General features: G+C 53.4%; 3 protein-coding genes and 1 non-coding gene across 5 annotated transcripts; all 4 read right to left on the bottom strand.

The window, feature by feature from the left end:
• Nucleotides 1-173: 173 nt before the first annotated feature.
• Nucleotides 174-2,419, bottom strand: RPL32 (ribosomal protein L32). The gene is made up of 4 exons (XM_075053550.1): nt 2,279-2,419; nt 1,434-1,534; nt 1,011-1,192; nt 174-352 (listed from the first exon to the last, which is right to left on the bottom strand). Exons 2-4 carry the CDS (start codon nt 1,527-1,529, stop codon nt 223-225), a joined length of 408 nt encoding a protein of 135 aa, XP_074909651.1. The 5' UTR covers nt 1,530-1,534; nt 2,279-2,419; the 3' UTR covers nt 174-222.
• On the bottom strand, nt 1,604-1,742 carry LOC142042993 (small nucleolar RNA SNORA7). Its single transcript, XR_012653910.1, has one exon. It is a non-coding gene; the product is annotated as a small nucleolar RNA SNORA7 (small nucleolar RNA).
• A 111-nt stretch (nt 2,420-2,530) lies between the features above and the next one.
• EFCAB12 (EF-hand calcium binding domain 12) lies at nt 2,531-8,187 on the bottom strand. The gene is made up of 6 exons (XM_075053465.1): nt 7,411-8,187; nt 7,131-7,284; nt 6,149-6,375; nt 5,435-5,648; nt 4,452-4,617; nt 2,531-3,181 (listed from the first exon to the last, which is right to left on the bottom strand). The coding sequence occupies exons 1-6, from the start codon at nt 8,185-8,187 to the stop codon at nt 2,980-2,982; spliced, it is 1,740 nt and encodes a 579-aa protein (XP_074909566.1). The 3' UTR covers nt 2,531-2,979.
• A 416-nt stretch (nt 8,188-8,603) lies between these two features.
• On the bottom strand, nt 8,604-13,806 carry MBD4 (methyl-CpG binding domain 4, DNA glycosylase). 2 transcript variants are annotated; one of them, XM_075053549.1, is made up of 8 exons: nt 13,715-13,805; nt 13,262-13,483; nt 12,164-12,918; nt 11,419-11,493; nt 10,637-10,771; nt 10,235-10,384; nt 9,470-9,573; nt 8,604-8,882 (listed from the first exon to the last, which is right to left on the bottom strand). In XM_075053549.1, the coding sequence occupies exons 1-8, from the start codon at nt 13,771-13,773 to the stop codon at nt 8,805-8,807; spliced, it is 1,578 nt and encodes a 525-aa protein (XP_074909650.1). In that variant the 5' UTR covers nt 13,774-13,805; the 3' UTR covers nt 8,604-8,804. The 2 variants fall into 2 exon arrangements, 1 of the variants encoding a protein (XP_074909650.1); XR_012653886.1 differs by having other exon boundaries at nt 8,838-8,882; nt 9,470-9,674; nt 13,715-13,806.
• Nucleotides 13,807-13,878: the final 72 nt, after the last annotated feature.

Genomic DNA, 13,878 nt, shown 5'->3' with positions numbered 1-13,878 from the left:
CTACCATGAGCGCAGGCACTCCTGTGAGTTCACCCTTGGGCAGCCGGGCTCACACAGTGGCTGCACTGGAGCCACACCACTGTCTGCTGAGCCCCAGCAGCAGCTATTGCCCCTCTGCACGCAGGCAGCAAACCCACACCTTTCCCTTCGGCCATTCAAAACATCCATCTGAGTTTGCTTTTACACTTTATTATTAAATACATCTCAGATGCAGAAACCGGTTTATTCATTCTCCTCGCTGCGCAGTCTGGCGTTAGGATTGGTGATCTTGATGGCGAGCTGAGCAGCTCTTTCCACGATTACCTTCCGGTTCTTGGAAGACACGTTGTGAGCAATCTCTGCGCAGTACGACCTGTTGGAAACAGACTGCGCGTCAGGCTGGACCCAACAGCGCCAGCAGCAGCCAAGGCAAAGCACTCTGGAGCCATCCCGCCAGCGGCGTGCAGATGCGTCGCCGCCTGAGAGCTGAACCGCACACTGCCCACCCCCCTCATCAAGGCCAACCCGTTCTGGCCTGAAGCAGGAGCTCGCCTCCGCAACAGCTCAACCCTTCTGCTTTTTTCCTTGCGAAGGAAGAGTCAGTAAGATGTAGTTTTTAATAGTGTTAATTATTGCTCTTATTACTTTGTTTTGAAAGAAGGGGCTACAAGCAGGTTTAGGCTTGTGTCTGAACAGATAGGAAGCCACAGTCCTGATCGCTATTTTACCAAAGCGATGTAGGTGCAGTGCCGTTCACCACCACTACAATGTCGTATTTTTGCCAAAGGTGTGAGTTTGCCAGCCCCAGGACAGCCCCTGTGTGCTCCCGCCAGCGGCGCTGCAGCGCTAAGGAAACCAAGATGACCTTTGTGCTCTTGAAAGCAAGAGCTTCCCACGTCTCCCACCCATGTCCCACCCCAACTGCGCTGCCCTTCCGTCTCCCGACCCAGCGCCGTTCGGGGACGGGCAGTGCACGGCCCCAGCGCCCTGCTCTACGTGAGGCAGGGAGCGCACAGGTCCTGCAGACTTACTTGTTGCTCATCATGAGCACCTCCAGCTCCTTGACATTGTGGACCAGGAACTTCCTGAACCCCGTGGGCAGCATGTGCTTTGTCTTCTTATTGCTGCCATAGCCAATGTTGGGCATCAGGATCTGACCCTTGAACCGCCGGCGAACTCTGTTATCAATACCTCTCGGTTTACGCCAGTTGCGCTGAAGAAATGCAGAAAATATTTAATAGTTACAAAACGAGATCAGTCTGAAAATGCCCACCTCAAGGTAACAGCTCTAGCCAAAACCGAGCTCCAAGAAGATCCACTGTGCCAGGCTGTTACGGCACGGCCCGCTGTTTCAGCACTGGCCCTTTATGCTTCCATTCACTATCAGGCTTAAAAGCAATGCCGCCTAACTGTCCCAGAATTCATTTTCTAAACAACTTCCAGCAACTTTTTACCTTGATCTTGACATAGCGATCGGACTGATGGCGGATGAACTTCTTGGTCCTCTTCTTGACGATTTTAGGTTTCACGAGAGGTCTGAGGGCAGGCATGGTGCCTAAGAGAAAAACAAGCAGTATGAGAGGGGAAATCCGATGCAAAGGTGATGCGTTACTCCACTTACAGCACATGTAGCAGACTATCTTCCGCTCGCTGGCCACTCTGGAGGCTAGCGAGGGAATGGGTATTCATCTGCAGTGTCTCTCCCTCCCGCCTCCGAAGCTGGAAGAGCACTGAAAGCTCTCCAGATGCGATCCTGGGAGGTCACGCCTGGCTCGGACGGCTTCCACGGCCACCTTCGCAGGCACTACGTTACCCACCCGTTATTCTCCTGCCCTAACGAGCTCGGAGCCCTCCCAGCTCCACAAACCCCGCGCAGACGGAAGGACCGACCGAAAGCGCTGCCAGTTCTCTCGTTCGAGATCAGAAGCGACCGAGACTCGCCTGACGCGAACCTCCGGCGGATCCGGCCGCGGCCGCCTCTCCGGTCACGGCCAGCACCCCCTCCGGCGGCGCAGCCCCCCCCCTTGTAGCGACAACGCTACAAGCGACGACTTTGGCTCGTACTCTCCCTCCTCCGGCCGCACGCCGGCACCCCGAAGGCGGCCGAGGCCCGGGGAACGAAGGGCCCCGAGAGGCCGCCGCCGAGGCATCGGCCCTGCGGCCCGGCGGCTCCCCGCGCCCCAGAGGAAAACGGGCGGCGGAGGGAAGGGGGGGGGGGCGCGCCCGCGGGGGGCAGCCGTACCGGGCCAGCGGCCCCCGGGGGGCAGATGGGGGCAGATGGAGGCGGATGGGGACTCACCGGGTGCGGGATGGCGCCTCCCGCCGCAGGCCCCGCCGAGAGAGGGAGGCGGTGCCGCGCGCAGGGGCTTATGGGATACGCGGGCGGTCCTGCCGGGTCAGTGCGGCGGCGCGGCTGCGCAGAGCGGGCCCCGGCCTCTCGCGGGGCACCGGGCCGCCGCCGGGACGTGGCACAGGGCGAGCTCTGTCCGGCGGAGACGCCCCGAGACAACGGATCGGTGCTCCCCGCCCCGTACACGTGCGCCGGTACTAAGCTGCCAGGACCTGCCCGGCGTCACTTCCGCCAGGCTGTGCCCGGGCGGGCGCCGCTTCCGCCAGTGCCGCTGGGCGGGCGGGCGCCACCTGGCGGCGCGGCGGCTCGCCCCGCGCCCCGCTCCGCCCGGGCCCGCGCGGCCACCGAGGGCGGCGGAGGGCCGAGGCTGCGGCGGGCCGGGGCGGCCGCGGGGCCGGGGCCGGGGCGAGGATCCGCGAGAAGACGGGCCCCGTCCGCCGCAGAGGAGCTGCCAGCCCAGCGGCAGACTGCGCTGCCCGTCCAGCTCCTCCACCCTCAACCCGGACGTACGGCTCGATACCTTCGCCTTCTCCACCGGCAGGGCCCGGATCCCCGAGCCGAGCGACGGGCCGCCGAGGGAAGAACTTCGGAAGAAACGGGTCTGGCTGACGGCAGCGCGGCCGGAGGTCGAGCAGCCCCCCTCCCCGGAGTCAGCAGCACTCGGGGCTGTAGAGGCCCGGACAGACGGGCTTGGTCGAACGGACGTAGCTGAACAAGGCGTGCGCCCTGCCGGCCTCCGTTTCGGGCAGGTAAAGGCGTATCTTGTCCGGAAGATGACCCGGCCAGAAGTTGTTGTCATTTGACTTGCTCTCGTGCGCAAACCTCATTCGCATTTTATTCCTTTGAAACCGCCTAAAAAAAAAAAAAAAGTAAGATAAGAACGTGTTTTACCGAAATAAAACTCTGGGTGGTTTCACTGCTGCTGCTACAAATGGCAAAAGCGAGACTGACAAGAACCAGCTACCAGGGCTTCCAGGCTCTGGGAAGCTCTGCCAGACCCGTGCCCTTTCAAGATTAGAGTTACGAGTGGTTTTGTTTGAACAGACTGAGATGATGACCCCCTTCAACAGCATATTCAACCTGCCAGCCTTCCAAACTAGGCTGCCAAATGACCTTTTTGAAGAGAATTTTAATCCAGCTTTCCTTGTGTTAGATCCAAATATGTGCTGCATAAATAGGGTATCTCTGTCATTATTACACATTATTTACATTAGAAATGCCAACTTGCAAAGCTGTCTTAAGAGCTGACACATTGCCCATCGCTGCAGTATCTAAACACCCTTTAACTGAGATAACAAAGAAAGCTGTGCTCTACTTTGCTGTATTTTTTCCCTCTAAAAGTTTCTCCACCAATCCAAACAGTTTGGACGGTTCAATTTTTGGAAGGAGAAAGTTCTTTGCCACTTTGGCAGCCCTTGTCTGGCAGGAGGAAGGTGGGACCATGCTGCTTGCCTCCAAGAACCAATTCTTGTACTCCTCCAACGTTCAGGGTAAACTCAGAACAAAGGCATCACTTCTTAAATGGGTGTCCCAGTCACTTAAGACCTGAGCAGAGCTTTTGTTTTCAAAGTGCTATTTACTGCTTTCTGGAAAAAAACAACCCATGCAAATGACTGTGAGAAGTTCTGACGTTAGGTTTAACAACTGAAATGCAGTGTTGTCAGTATAACAAGAGAAGGGTAGCTGCCGCTGTAAGGCCACCCAAGATCAAAGAGTAAAGCTCGATTTTTTGGGATTGTCTTTCTTCCACAAGAATATTCTCTGAGTGGATTTCAGACAGTGTAGGGTCAGTCTGAGGAGGACCTTCTGAGGAGAGAAGATTGTCACCTCTGTAGCTCTCTGCAAGTTCAGGGTACAGAACCAGACCCAACTAGACCATAATGCTCCTGCCAGGCACCACAAACCGCTCACCAGCACCACCACAACCCAATGACTTCATTGAAATACAGAAGCGGCCGTGCAGCCGAGGGGAGACTCTGCCTCTTCACTGTCACTGGCTGCTCCCTTGCAGCACCCTGACGTTTCACTCCAGCACCTCGGTACCACCTCTGATGTGGTGGGGACCAAGCACAGAGGAGTGACACAGCAGGAGGAGGAGATTCTAAACCCTCTTTCAACAAACCTATTTTCTGCCTCTTTGGCCTGCTTTCCAGATGCAGTTCTTGACCTGGATGTGCTCACAGGCGATGGAGTGGGATCACGTGCTTTGGTGTAGGATCCTCCAGGCTGCCTGATCTGCCTTGTAGCTTCACCCTCTCTGATGACCTTGTCACCCGGGTGCAGCAGGGCTGTTGGCAAAGTGCACAGTGAAAAGAAAACAGTCATGCCTCGCCCCACCCACCAATCGGGTGAGGACAGAAGATGCTGAATGCATTTACCCAAGAAAACCATTGAATTCTCCTGCTGCCCTGGGCCCATTCCCCAGCTACCCCTCCCCATCCAATCTAGACCATCTCTGTTCTAGTCTGTGACACTGCCCAGGAGGGGATACAGCCACAGTGCAAAAGGAGGAAGGTGTGAGAGCCCCAGCTGCGCTAATAGGACTTAATGGCCCTGACTGGCTCCACTCAGGACCCTTCCCACAGGCCCAGGAGCCCCAAATCAGCTCAGCCGTCACCTTTCAGTCCCACTGAACTACACAGCAGTGTAGCGGGCTCCAGCTCAGCCACAGTCGTGTGTGCCTGAGTCCTGACTGACTGGGACTGACTTCCCGGCTTGACCCTGGACCTGCCACAGCACCATGAACTTGCCTGATGATGCAGACTCTTGGTTGAACCTGCCTACCAACCCAGGGGCAATGGGATGGGGCCCTGACCGCCAGGCTCCTGCCCAGCCAGCTGTGGTATCGCACTGGGCCATTGCTGTGCCCAGATGCCGATGTGTAGTGCCCAGACACCGATCTGTAGCATCCTTTGCTATCTTAGCCTTGCTCTGGCCCTAATGATTGTTTTCTGATCCCAATCGGCAGCATCCCATTGCCGTGCAGGGCTACAAACACGCTTCAGCAGCAGCCCCTCCCACAGGAGCCCTGTTTCTGAGCTTGGGAAGAGACACAAGCATGTCAGATTTACTACATTCACATCAAGCCTTTGGTCTCTGCTTTACCTTTTTGCAGCACTAGCTCTGTGAGACGACTGTTGGGTCCTCTGCACAGCTTGAGGCTCTTCAGATAGCTCAGGAAGCAATCCCTGCGGTACTGGTCCACCAGAGCTCCCAAGTCACCCTCTGCAGTTGACGGCAGGCAGTGCTCATCAACGGCTGCATCCCCAGATCTCACCAGCCAACACTCTTCTTTCCATTCTAGCAGGCCATCTTTATCCTACAAATCAAGGACAGGTCCTGGTTAGCACTGCTGGGTAAGTGCATCACTGCACTTGCCAAGATGCTCCAAATAAAGTGTTTTGGGGTGAATGAATCAGTGTTACACTTTTGTTTGATCATCTTGCACTGACCCTGATAACTGAATAGGACAAAATGCTTATCAGCATCTTGTGGGACGAATCACAGTCCAATGGGCATGTCAACCCAGCGATCAGGAAGACTCCATCCCCAGACATGAAAATTGTTTCAACATCATCTTTTTCTTGCCATTAACCCATAAAAAATATTAGTCTCGCCAAAGCGTTCAGAAGCTAAACCAACTGTTTTAGAGGGCTTGTAACACCTCAGCTGCAAGTCCTGTGTGGTCAAGCGACTGTGAAGAGGTTAATATTCACGACTGCTCCCTGCCCTGTCCTTTCCTGCTGTGCTGTCCTCTAAACCACCCCATGCTCACCAGCACATGCAGGTGCGCTTGTTTTCCTGCCACATACACAGTACCTTCTTCCATCGCCTCCTGTCTCTGAACTGTTTTCCAGCCTCTTCCATTTCATCGTAGCTTAGATACCTGCGTTCTGGCTCAGTGTTGACTGGGGGAACTTCTAACAGCATTAACTGTGTTTTAGGCTCGGTAGGAGCACGAGGCTTCATCTCTTTGGCTTTGCCCCCGGCAGGAGTTACACAACTGACCGCTGTGCAAGTGGTTGTATGGAACTGTGCTTGTACACCTATGATATAGATCAAAAACCAAAAAAACAAAAAGCCCAGAGAAACTGTGTTACAGAGTAGCAGAAACACCAGGGCTGACCAACTTTTAAGGCAAAGGGCTTTTACATTTCGTGCACATTGGAACTCTCAGCAGACTCAGATCTTTGAATGAAAACATCCTTTAGCTTTTGACCCAGACACAAATATTACAGACTGTCCCCATCTCTGCTTTGCAGTTTCCCAAAGTGTTTTGCTGTCCACATTCAGTTCTGTGTTTCATGCTTACAAAATCTTTTTAATCTGCAAAACAGTTAGTGCAATGCAAGGGCAGCGAAATGCATCCTATCTCACAGATGTGACAACTGCAGTGTAGGATGACACAGGTACTATGAGAAGCCTTCAGGTTTGGGTTAGGTTTTAAAAGATAACCGCTTCAGAACCTGTGTTTCCCAGCTGCCACCAATAGCTGGAGGAAGGATCTGCTTTTGATCCACTGGATGGTTAATGCTAACTAACAAAATCCAGTGCAGTACATTAAACCTCAGGGCTCACATTTTAAGCCAAACCCAAAAGATTGGATAATCTGTCTCCTGCAGTTGGGGCGACTACAGTATTACACACCTCCTGGACTGTTACGCTTTTCCCAACAGAAGTCTCCTTCTGTCCACTCTGCTACAGGGCAGTGGTCTCAGAGAACCATATTCTGGATGCAGTTCGGTATTTCCCATCAGTAAGGATACAGGGCTGCTTTCCCAGCACAGTGCTCTCCTCTCACCTGTTTTGGTCTCTCTGGATTGTCCTTTCGTCATTTCCAGCCACTGCTTTTGACATTCAATCAGATCTTCATTGCTTATAAAATCTCCCCTCTTTGAGGAAGCCAGGAAGATGATCACTGTCTCCAGGACCTTGTCGCTGATGGGAACTTTGGTCTGGCAACCAAAACCAAAACGACAGAGTCATCACAAAAACTTGCTCCACGGAAACCACTCGGGGTTTGCACGTGGGAAAATACAGCAGAGTTGCAGCAGTTCCTGCCTTTTCGGTTCCCTACGTACCGCTTTGATGACATGAATGAAGTCTGCTCTTGTGATCTTCCTCCTGTCCATACCAGCCCTCTTGAACACATCCACCATCGTCAGCTTCTGCTTGTGCAGGAGGTTATGGAGCGTGACAAGAGCCAGGGGGTATGGTGCACGAATAAGGGGCAGGTGACTGCCCTGCGAGGGCTGGCCACTTGCTGGTGGTGAGCGCTGAAAAAGAGTGGAAAATACCCCGAGACCACCGTTACCCAGAATCCTCATGCCAGCAGCGGCTGAGGAGACGCAGTGCAACGATCCCAAGGACAGAATAACAGCACTTACAGACAGCACCCCCAGGCTGCGGGTCATGGCCAATTTGCTTTCAGCCCTTCTGTCTGCTCTGCACACCTTTATTCTTTCCCAGACTCTTTCTTCTTGACTGCTACAGGCAGGCTTTCCCATCAGCCATTTTCCTACATCTGCAATGCTCTCCAGCTGAGATCGGAGCTGCTTCCTCTCCTCAACCCAAGCCAGCTTCTGTGGGTCACCTTCAGCATCGGAGGCGATCTCTGGAGACCTGAGGCCGTCTCCTCCCTCTAGGAGCAGCTGCAAAGCAGGCAGCTGCCAGGAGTCTGTGGCCTGGGTTGGCTTGGGAAAGGGAGCAGCTGCTTTTGCCATCGGTGGCACAAAAATAACATGCCCCCTGGCCTGGACATGGCTGGGCCGAGCCCGCTTGCCTTCAGCCGTGAGCAGAGCGTTGGGCGCCTGTGTTTTGGGTGACGTGGTTCGAAGCAGCGATCCAAGGCTCGACATCAGTCAAACCCTTGCTGGTGACAACAGGCGCCGTGGGTGACAACAGGCATGCTCGTTACAGCTGCCGGCCGGGACTCAGCTGGACAGCACCGGCGCTCGTTCTCCTCGGGCCTGCCTCCGGCCCCGGGCCCGGGGGCGGGCAGCGGTTTCGGGGGTCCCGCCGAGCCGGCTGAGGCAGAGGGCGACGTGGCGGGCGGCTGCGGCCCGGCGGCTCCCCCGGGAGACGGCCTGCCCCTCGCCCCTTGACCCCTGAACCTTGACCCCGCCCCGCCGCTTGCCGTTTGCGCGGCCCCGCCCCCGGCGCCGAGACCCCGCCCCCGGGACCCCGCCCCCGGCGCCGAGACCCCGCCCCCGGGGAGGGCGGGTCAGCAGCCAGGAGCTGCGGGGGCTCCGTGCAGTCTGGAAGGACCAGGCGCTGCCAAACCGGGAAACCTTTATTAAAAATAGACAGAGACTTTAAACACTTCACTACGGCGACGGGCGGAGCGGGGAACGTCCCACAAATAGTTACAGCAAGGACTGGACGGCACCGCAAGGACCCTCGCACCGCACCGCGGGCGAGGACGGTGAGGAGGAGGAGGAGGGTGCCCGAGGAGGAGGAGGGTGCCCGGCCTTCCTCAGTCTATGCTCAGCTGCTCCCGGTTCTCCCAGAGCCATGCGTGGTACACGTTCAACTTGTGGTCCTGCGGCTGTACCTAAAGCAGACAGAAAGGGGTTAACGTTTACCGAAATACCTTCTCTTACATCACCTCCCCACCCTGACCTATCTTCCCTCCCAACTCAGGACCCCCGCTTAAGGGTCAGCCCCAAAACCACCCACCCCTGTGAATCAGGAGGGGGGCCCCATGCCAGAGAGCAAAACGGCCCCTCAGCTGCCCCTCACAGCCGCCCGCCACAAGGGGATCCCGGCACGGCAAAGGCCCCACCTGCACGGATCACGGAGGGATGCCAGGATCTGGCTGGCAGGAAACGTAGGGAACCTGGTTCTCAACCAGAGCAGGGAAGAGACTCTCACCCCCACAGCAAGGAAATAAGAAAAAGAACACAGTGAAAGTGGAGAATTACGGGGGGGTGGGGGGGTGGAATCAAGGTGGCACAAGCCCTCCTTTACAGGTTCAGACCTGTAAAAGGTACACTCTGGGAATTCAACCTACTCAAGACATAAAAATTGCCGGGGTTTTTTTTGTATTTGTTTTTTTTTTTTTACCCAAGGGAGTCCATAGGTACAAGCCCGGCAGCACGGCCACAGACCAAGCCCTGGCAGTGCAGCCGCACCACCCACCTCCTTCCATTCGTTGACACAGAAGATTCTGTAGGAGTCGTTCCCGTACTTCCCGATGCCATGCAGCTCGATGGGGTACTTCCAGCGCTTGCTCAGGTACTCATCTGCAACACAGGGTCACAGGCTCCACTGCCTGCAGGCAGGCAGGGCGCAGAAAGCGACTCTGGACAAACTCCCGATTCTCTGCTACTGTAACACGTCTCCACTTGGGAACATTTTAAATGAAAAACACAAGTTTTAGCTATTTCCCAGTCAAAGTAGGTGAGGAATACCTATGGGGTGCATCTTAAACACCTTTTAAACAAATCACTGAGGGCAAGTCTTAATTACCTTTCTCTCCTCAGAACCCACAGAGGAATACTTTTATTCTAAGTATAGAAAATATCAGAATCACAGAAAAATTCAGGCCGGATGGGCCTTCTGGAAGTCACCTGATGCAAAACAGAGCAGAGTCACCTTATCACAGTGCTGCAAAACACAAAACCAGTCCTGCAGGTGTTCATATTTTTTCCCACTCAAAGAAGTCTCCCTGACAACAGTCTCTCGCAGAACTCATTATGTGTATGTTACTTCATTCTCAGTTAAGACAACAGGATCAGCTGCTTTGCATATGTAAGACCACCATATCCCAAAGTTGCATAAAACAAGCCACCACCAATATTTACCAAAGAGAAGGAAAAGTCACAGAGCACTGTTTGAAAATAATGCTGTTTGTCCTGCTAGTATAATTTAGACCATTCCACAGACATATTCAGGAAAACCTACCTGAGAACTTGATGATAGTTTTTGCTCTGAGTTCATAGAGGCCAAGAGGTTTGAGCAGCTCCGACATTTCTTTCCAGTCTGCAGTCCTGGTTATTTCAGGAGAAGGATACTTCTTCAGGAACTCCCAGAGCACAGGAATTGCCATTTTACCTAGTGAAAGAAACCATCATGAACAGAAGGCTGTGCGGGCAATTCTCTTTTTTGATTATCTATGTATGCTTTTTGAGGTGAGCTTTTTCAGAGGCAAGAGTTACAAATTAAAGACTTTTTTTTTTTTTTTACACTGACACAAATTAATATACATTTATTCTTTCACTAATGCCATTAAAAAATAGCAACTGTTCTGACCCTATACCACCCCCCCAACGTTTATACAACATGAAATTGTATTACTCTATTTACCTGAAGTTTTATTGAGAAATATGGTTCCAATAAGAAGTTTCCATGGATCATGGAAAAGCGTTTCTTGGACCAGATTAAAAGGAGAACGTGGAGGAGTCCATTTTCTGAAGGCCTTCCTTCTAGGTGGGCTGGGAGCTGTACACAGAGGCAATACAGGAAAATTTATTGGGCAGTAAAGGATGGGCTTACCTACTTGAATGAAAATAATAAAAAAAAATGAAGACCTTTTGAAGCAGATTCATCTTTGTGGGGGCACTATATGTGGATGGAGCAATGGCAGGTCCCACACAAATTTTACAGAACTGCAAGGGACCATGCGTCCCCTGGTACAGACTTCAGTAAGAGTCCAGGCTGCCTGTGTGTGCCCCCATGTTCCACATTACATACATTTTCTGAGGAGAGAGGCCCTCCCCAGACACCACCACGCTCCTGTGCGGGTACAGAGCAGCACCCGCAGGGTACCGGCTTTCCCCCTGACAGGAGAAACACCTCAGCGGTCTGAAGAGAACTTCCCCAAAGACATTCACCCCATCACCTCACAGTTGCTGAAAGAGCTGCCAAGACATTTAATACCAGCCTTAACGGTTGTTTGTGAGACACAAACCACCGAGGTTTAAAATGGGACAGGATCAGGACTAGTGCAGTAAGCCGAGCTCTCTGATGCCACCTAAGCATGGCCTGCCTAAAACTGGAAGAAATCTTCCATAACATCACTTGATCTTGAGCCATCCTATTCCTCTCCCGATAAAAAAAAAGATTTATTTCCCCAAAGAATATTATACCTTCTCTACTGTATTTACTGGAAAAATACGGACTCGTTTTCCTCCTATCCACTTGCGTTCGTGGGATAGACTCTTCTGTAAAGAAATGATACTTTAGCATTAAAAAGAAAAAAAACAACTAAGTATTTTGCTGTCACGTTTCATACACCATTTCCGCTCTACATTGTGATGGAAACACAAGGATTTCTCGTAGGTGTACAAAATATAAACATGCTTTAGATTCACTCCAGTACTCCTCTGTATTCCAACCCTATGAAAAATCTTCAGAAGATACACAGTTACTTTGCCACAGCCTGAGGAAACAGGCTAAAACTACAGCCAAGGATTAAATGTTGCCCACACACTCTAGCACATGAAAACAGCTAAAACTCACCTTTTTTAAGAATTGAGCTGACCAACTGTGCAACATTAAAAAAGTTAGTGCAGCAAAGGTAATAAACATTATTATATTATACTATACTGCTAAAGAGATTGGTAGAGTAAGTTCCGGTTGTGAATAAATCTGCATTAAGTTAAATGCTGTTGGATAAAGAAATGAGACGGATTCAGACGTCAAAGCAGCTTGACCTGAAACAGAGTATTTTACTCATATAGTTAGGAGAACCCCTGGCAGAACGTTAGGATCGCATTCTGCTCAAAAACACAGATATACCTGGTGGCATTTTAACTGCTGTGAAGCTTGTCTCATCACACGGCTGCAAGACATTAGCATACATTTCAGTGTCAGATTTAAAATCCTGGTTACCTGGATTCCCTCGGTCTGTCTCTTTCCCTGTTTTCAATCCATTGGTTTTCTCCTCAGATTTTGCAGAAGATGTGTCATTAGATTCCGTCTCCACACATTCCTCCTCTGCCAGGCTCTCCAACTCCCTTTGCGAGCGAGCTGTCACTGACCTTAGCTGTGTGACTGACTGTGACCTGGACATTCTTAACAGAGCTTTTCCTGCATCCATCGGGTCTGCATTCTGACCATCTACGCCCTGACTATCAGCGACACACAGGGCTGTCTTTCTACAGATTTTCTTGTTTTGAATGCACTCAGTTTCCTGTTTGTTACATACTCTTCTCTGTCTTTTGCTTTGGGTATTATCTCGATTCCTCTTTTCTGAGCTCCTTCCAGTTTTCTTATCCTGAACGCTTTTTCCACCTGCTCCCTTTCTTTTGGTTTTTAAACAGTCCTCTGTGTCTATGCCTTTCATGAGCAAATCTTTGCTTTCCAGAGTGGTTGTAACATCTTCCAGCTGTTCACATTCAGTCTGAATGTTTCGAGTTCTATCCTCTGCACCATTTTGTATACTGAGGCCTTGCACTTGACTGTGACAATCCTCATTCTCTAAAACAGTCCCCGCAGCTTTTGTGCTGTATCTTTTCACCCTTGAACGGGTACTCCTCTGATAAGGAGCTGTAAAATCAAAATCTTCTGCTTTTAGTGTCATCTCCCCAGTTTTCTGAAAATACTCCATGAGCGCACGTTTCGATCTTAGCTTATATCCTTCAGGGCTGTGGTAGGGAAGAAAAATAAATTAGCAATGACTTCTTCATTCTCTCGCTCTTCACTTAAAAAACTGTTCTAGAGTTTAAAAAAAACACAGACCAAATGACAACAATAGCCGACAGGGTGACGTCTAGGCAAGTTTCTGCCACTTGACCAAAGAAGTTGTACACAGAGCATTTACAGATGACCCTAGGCGTACTACACACCTCACCTCACGAACTCCGTGCGGCATGAACGCGTCTTTACGCTCGAGTGCAAGCTTGTACTACCGGGAGGGGAAGGAGTGGTTTGCCCAAAGGCGGCGGCAGCAGCTTCCCCCTAGCCCCGGCCCGCCGGCCCCGTCCTCACCTGACAAAGTACACGTCGATCCTCCCTGCCGTCCTGCCCGACTGCCTCCGCCTGGTCACCTTCTGCCAGCCGCCGGGGACGGCGCTGGGCCCGGCCGCGGCCCGTTTCCTCGCGAGTCCCCTCTCCGCCGCGGCGCCGGTGCCCCCACCGCTGGGACCGGGACGCTCCGCCGCCTCCTCCTCCTCCTCCGCCGCCGCCCCGTCTCGGCTGCCGCCCGGGAGGCTGCACGGGGAAGGAGACGTCGCGGTGGAGCCCTGCTCCGAGCGGGGGGCTCCGGGGCGCGGCGGGCCCGGGCCCAGGCCCGGACCCCCCACCACGGCCCCAGGGGCCGGCTCGGCCTCGGGCCCGCCACCACCCCGCGGGCGTCACCTGCCGGCATCGGCATCGCCCCCGCCCCCGCTCCCGCTCCGCTCCGCCGCCATCCCGCCGCCCGTCGCCGCCACCGCCGCCTACCCGCCGGCCGCCGCCGCCACCATCTCGGGCGCCTCCATCACGTGACGCCTCGCCGCCATTCCCGCGTCCCGTCCTGCGCAAGCGCAGCCCGGCCCCGCTGGCGGGCGCCCCCTGCCGCGGCGGCGGGCCGCCCGTCCCCCAGGCGCATGCGCGTTGCCCGTGGC

This window comes from Buteo buteo, chromosome 21 (assembly GCF_964188355.1).
Source record: "Buteo buteo chromosome 21, bButBut1.hap1.1, whole genome shotgun sequence".
In the NCBI taxonomy this organism is placed as follows: Eukaryota; Metazoa; Chordata; class Aves; order Accipitriformes; family Accipitridae; genus Buteo; species Buteo buteo.
The sequence above is the reverse complement of the archived record's forward strand: the minus strand, read 5'-3'. Positions and strand labels throughout refer to the sequence as shown.

Bases quoted from the DNA above. Each gene is read 5' to 3' on its own strand.
- EFCAB12 (XM_075053465.1), bottom strand. From the start codon at position 8,187: ATGTCGAGCCTTGGATCGCTGCTTCGAACCACGTCACCCAAAACACAG. The intron at 7,285-7,410 runs GTACGTAGGGAA...TTTGGTTGCCAG, and splicing joins TCATTCATGTCATCAAAGCG to ACCAAAGTTCCCATCAGCGA. The intron at 6,376-7,130 runs GTGAGAGGAGAG...TCTATATCATAG, and splicing joins ATCCAGAGAGACCAAAACAG to GTGTACAAGCACAGTTCCAT.
- MBD4 (XM_075053549.1), bottom strand. From the start codon at position 13,773: ATGGCGGCGAGGCGTCACGTGATGGAGGCGCCCGAGATGGTGGCGGCG. The intron at 12,919-13,261 runs GTGAGGACGGGG...TCCCTACCACAG, and splicing joins ATCGACGTGTACTTTGTCAG to CCCTGAAGGATATAAGCTAA. The intron at 11,494-12,163 runs GTAACCAGGATT...ATTTCTTTACAG, and splicing joins GACAGACCGAGGGAATCCAG to AAGAGTCTATCCCACGAACG.
- RPL32 (XM_075053550.1), bottom strand. From the start codon at position 1,529: ATGCCTGCCCTCAGACCTCTCGTGAAACCTAAAATCGTCAAGAAGAGG. The intron at 1,193-1,433 runs GTAAAAAGTTGC...GCATTTCTTCAG, and splicing joins ATCGCTATGTCAAGATCAAG to CGCAACTGGCGTAAACCGAG. The intron at 353-1,010 runs GTAAGTCTGCAG...TGTTTCCAACAG, and splicing joins GTGCTCATGATGAGCAACAA to GTCGTACTGCGCAGAGATTG.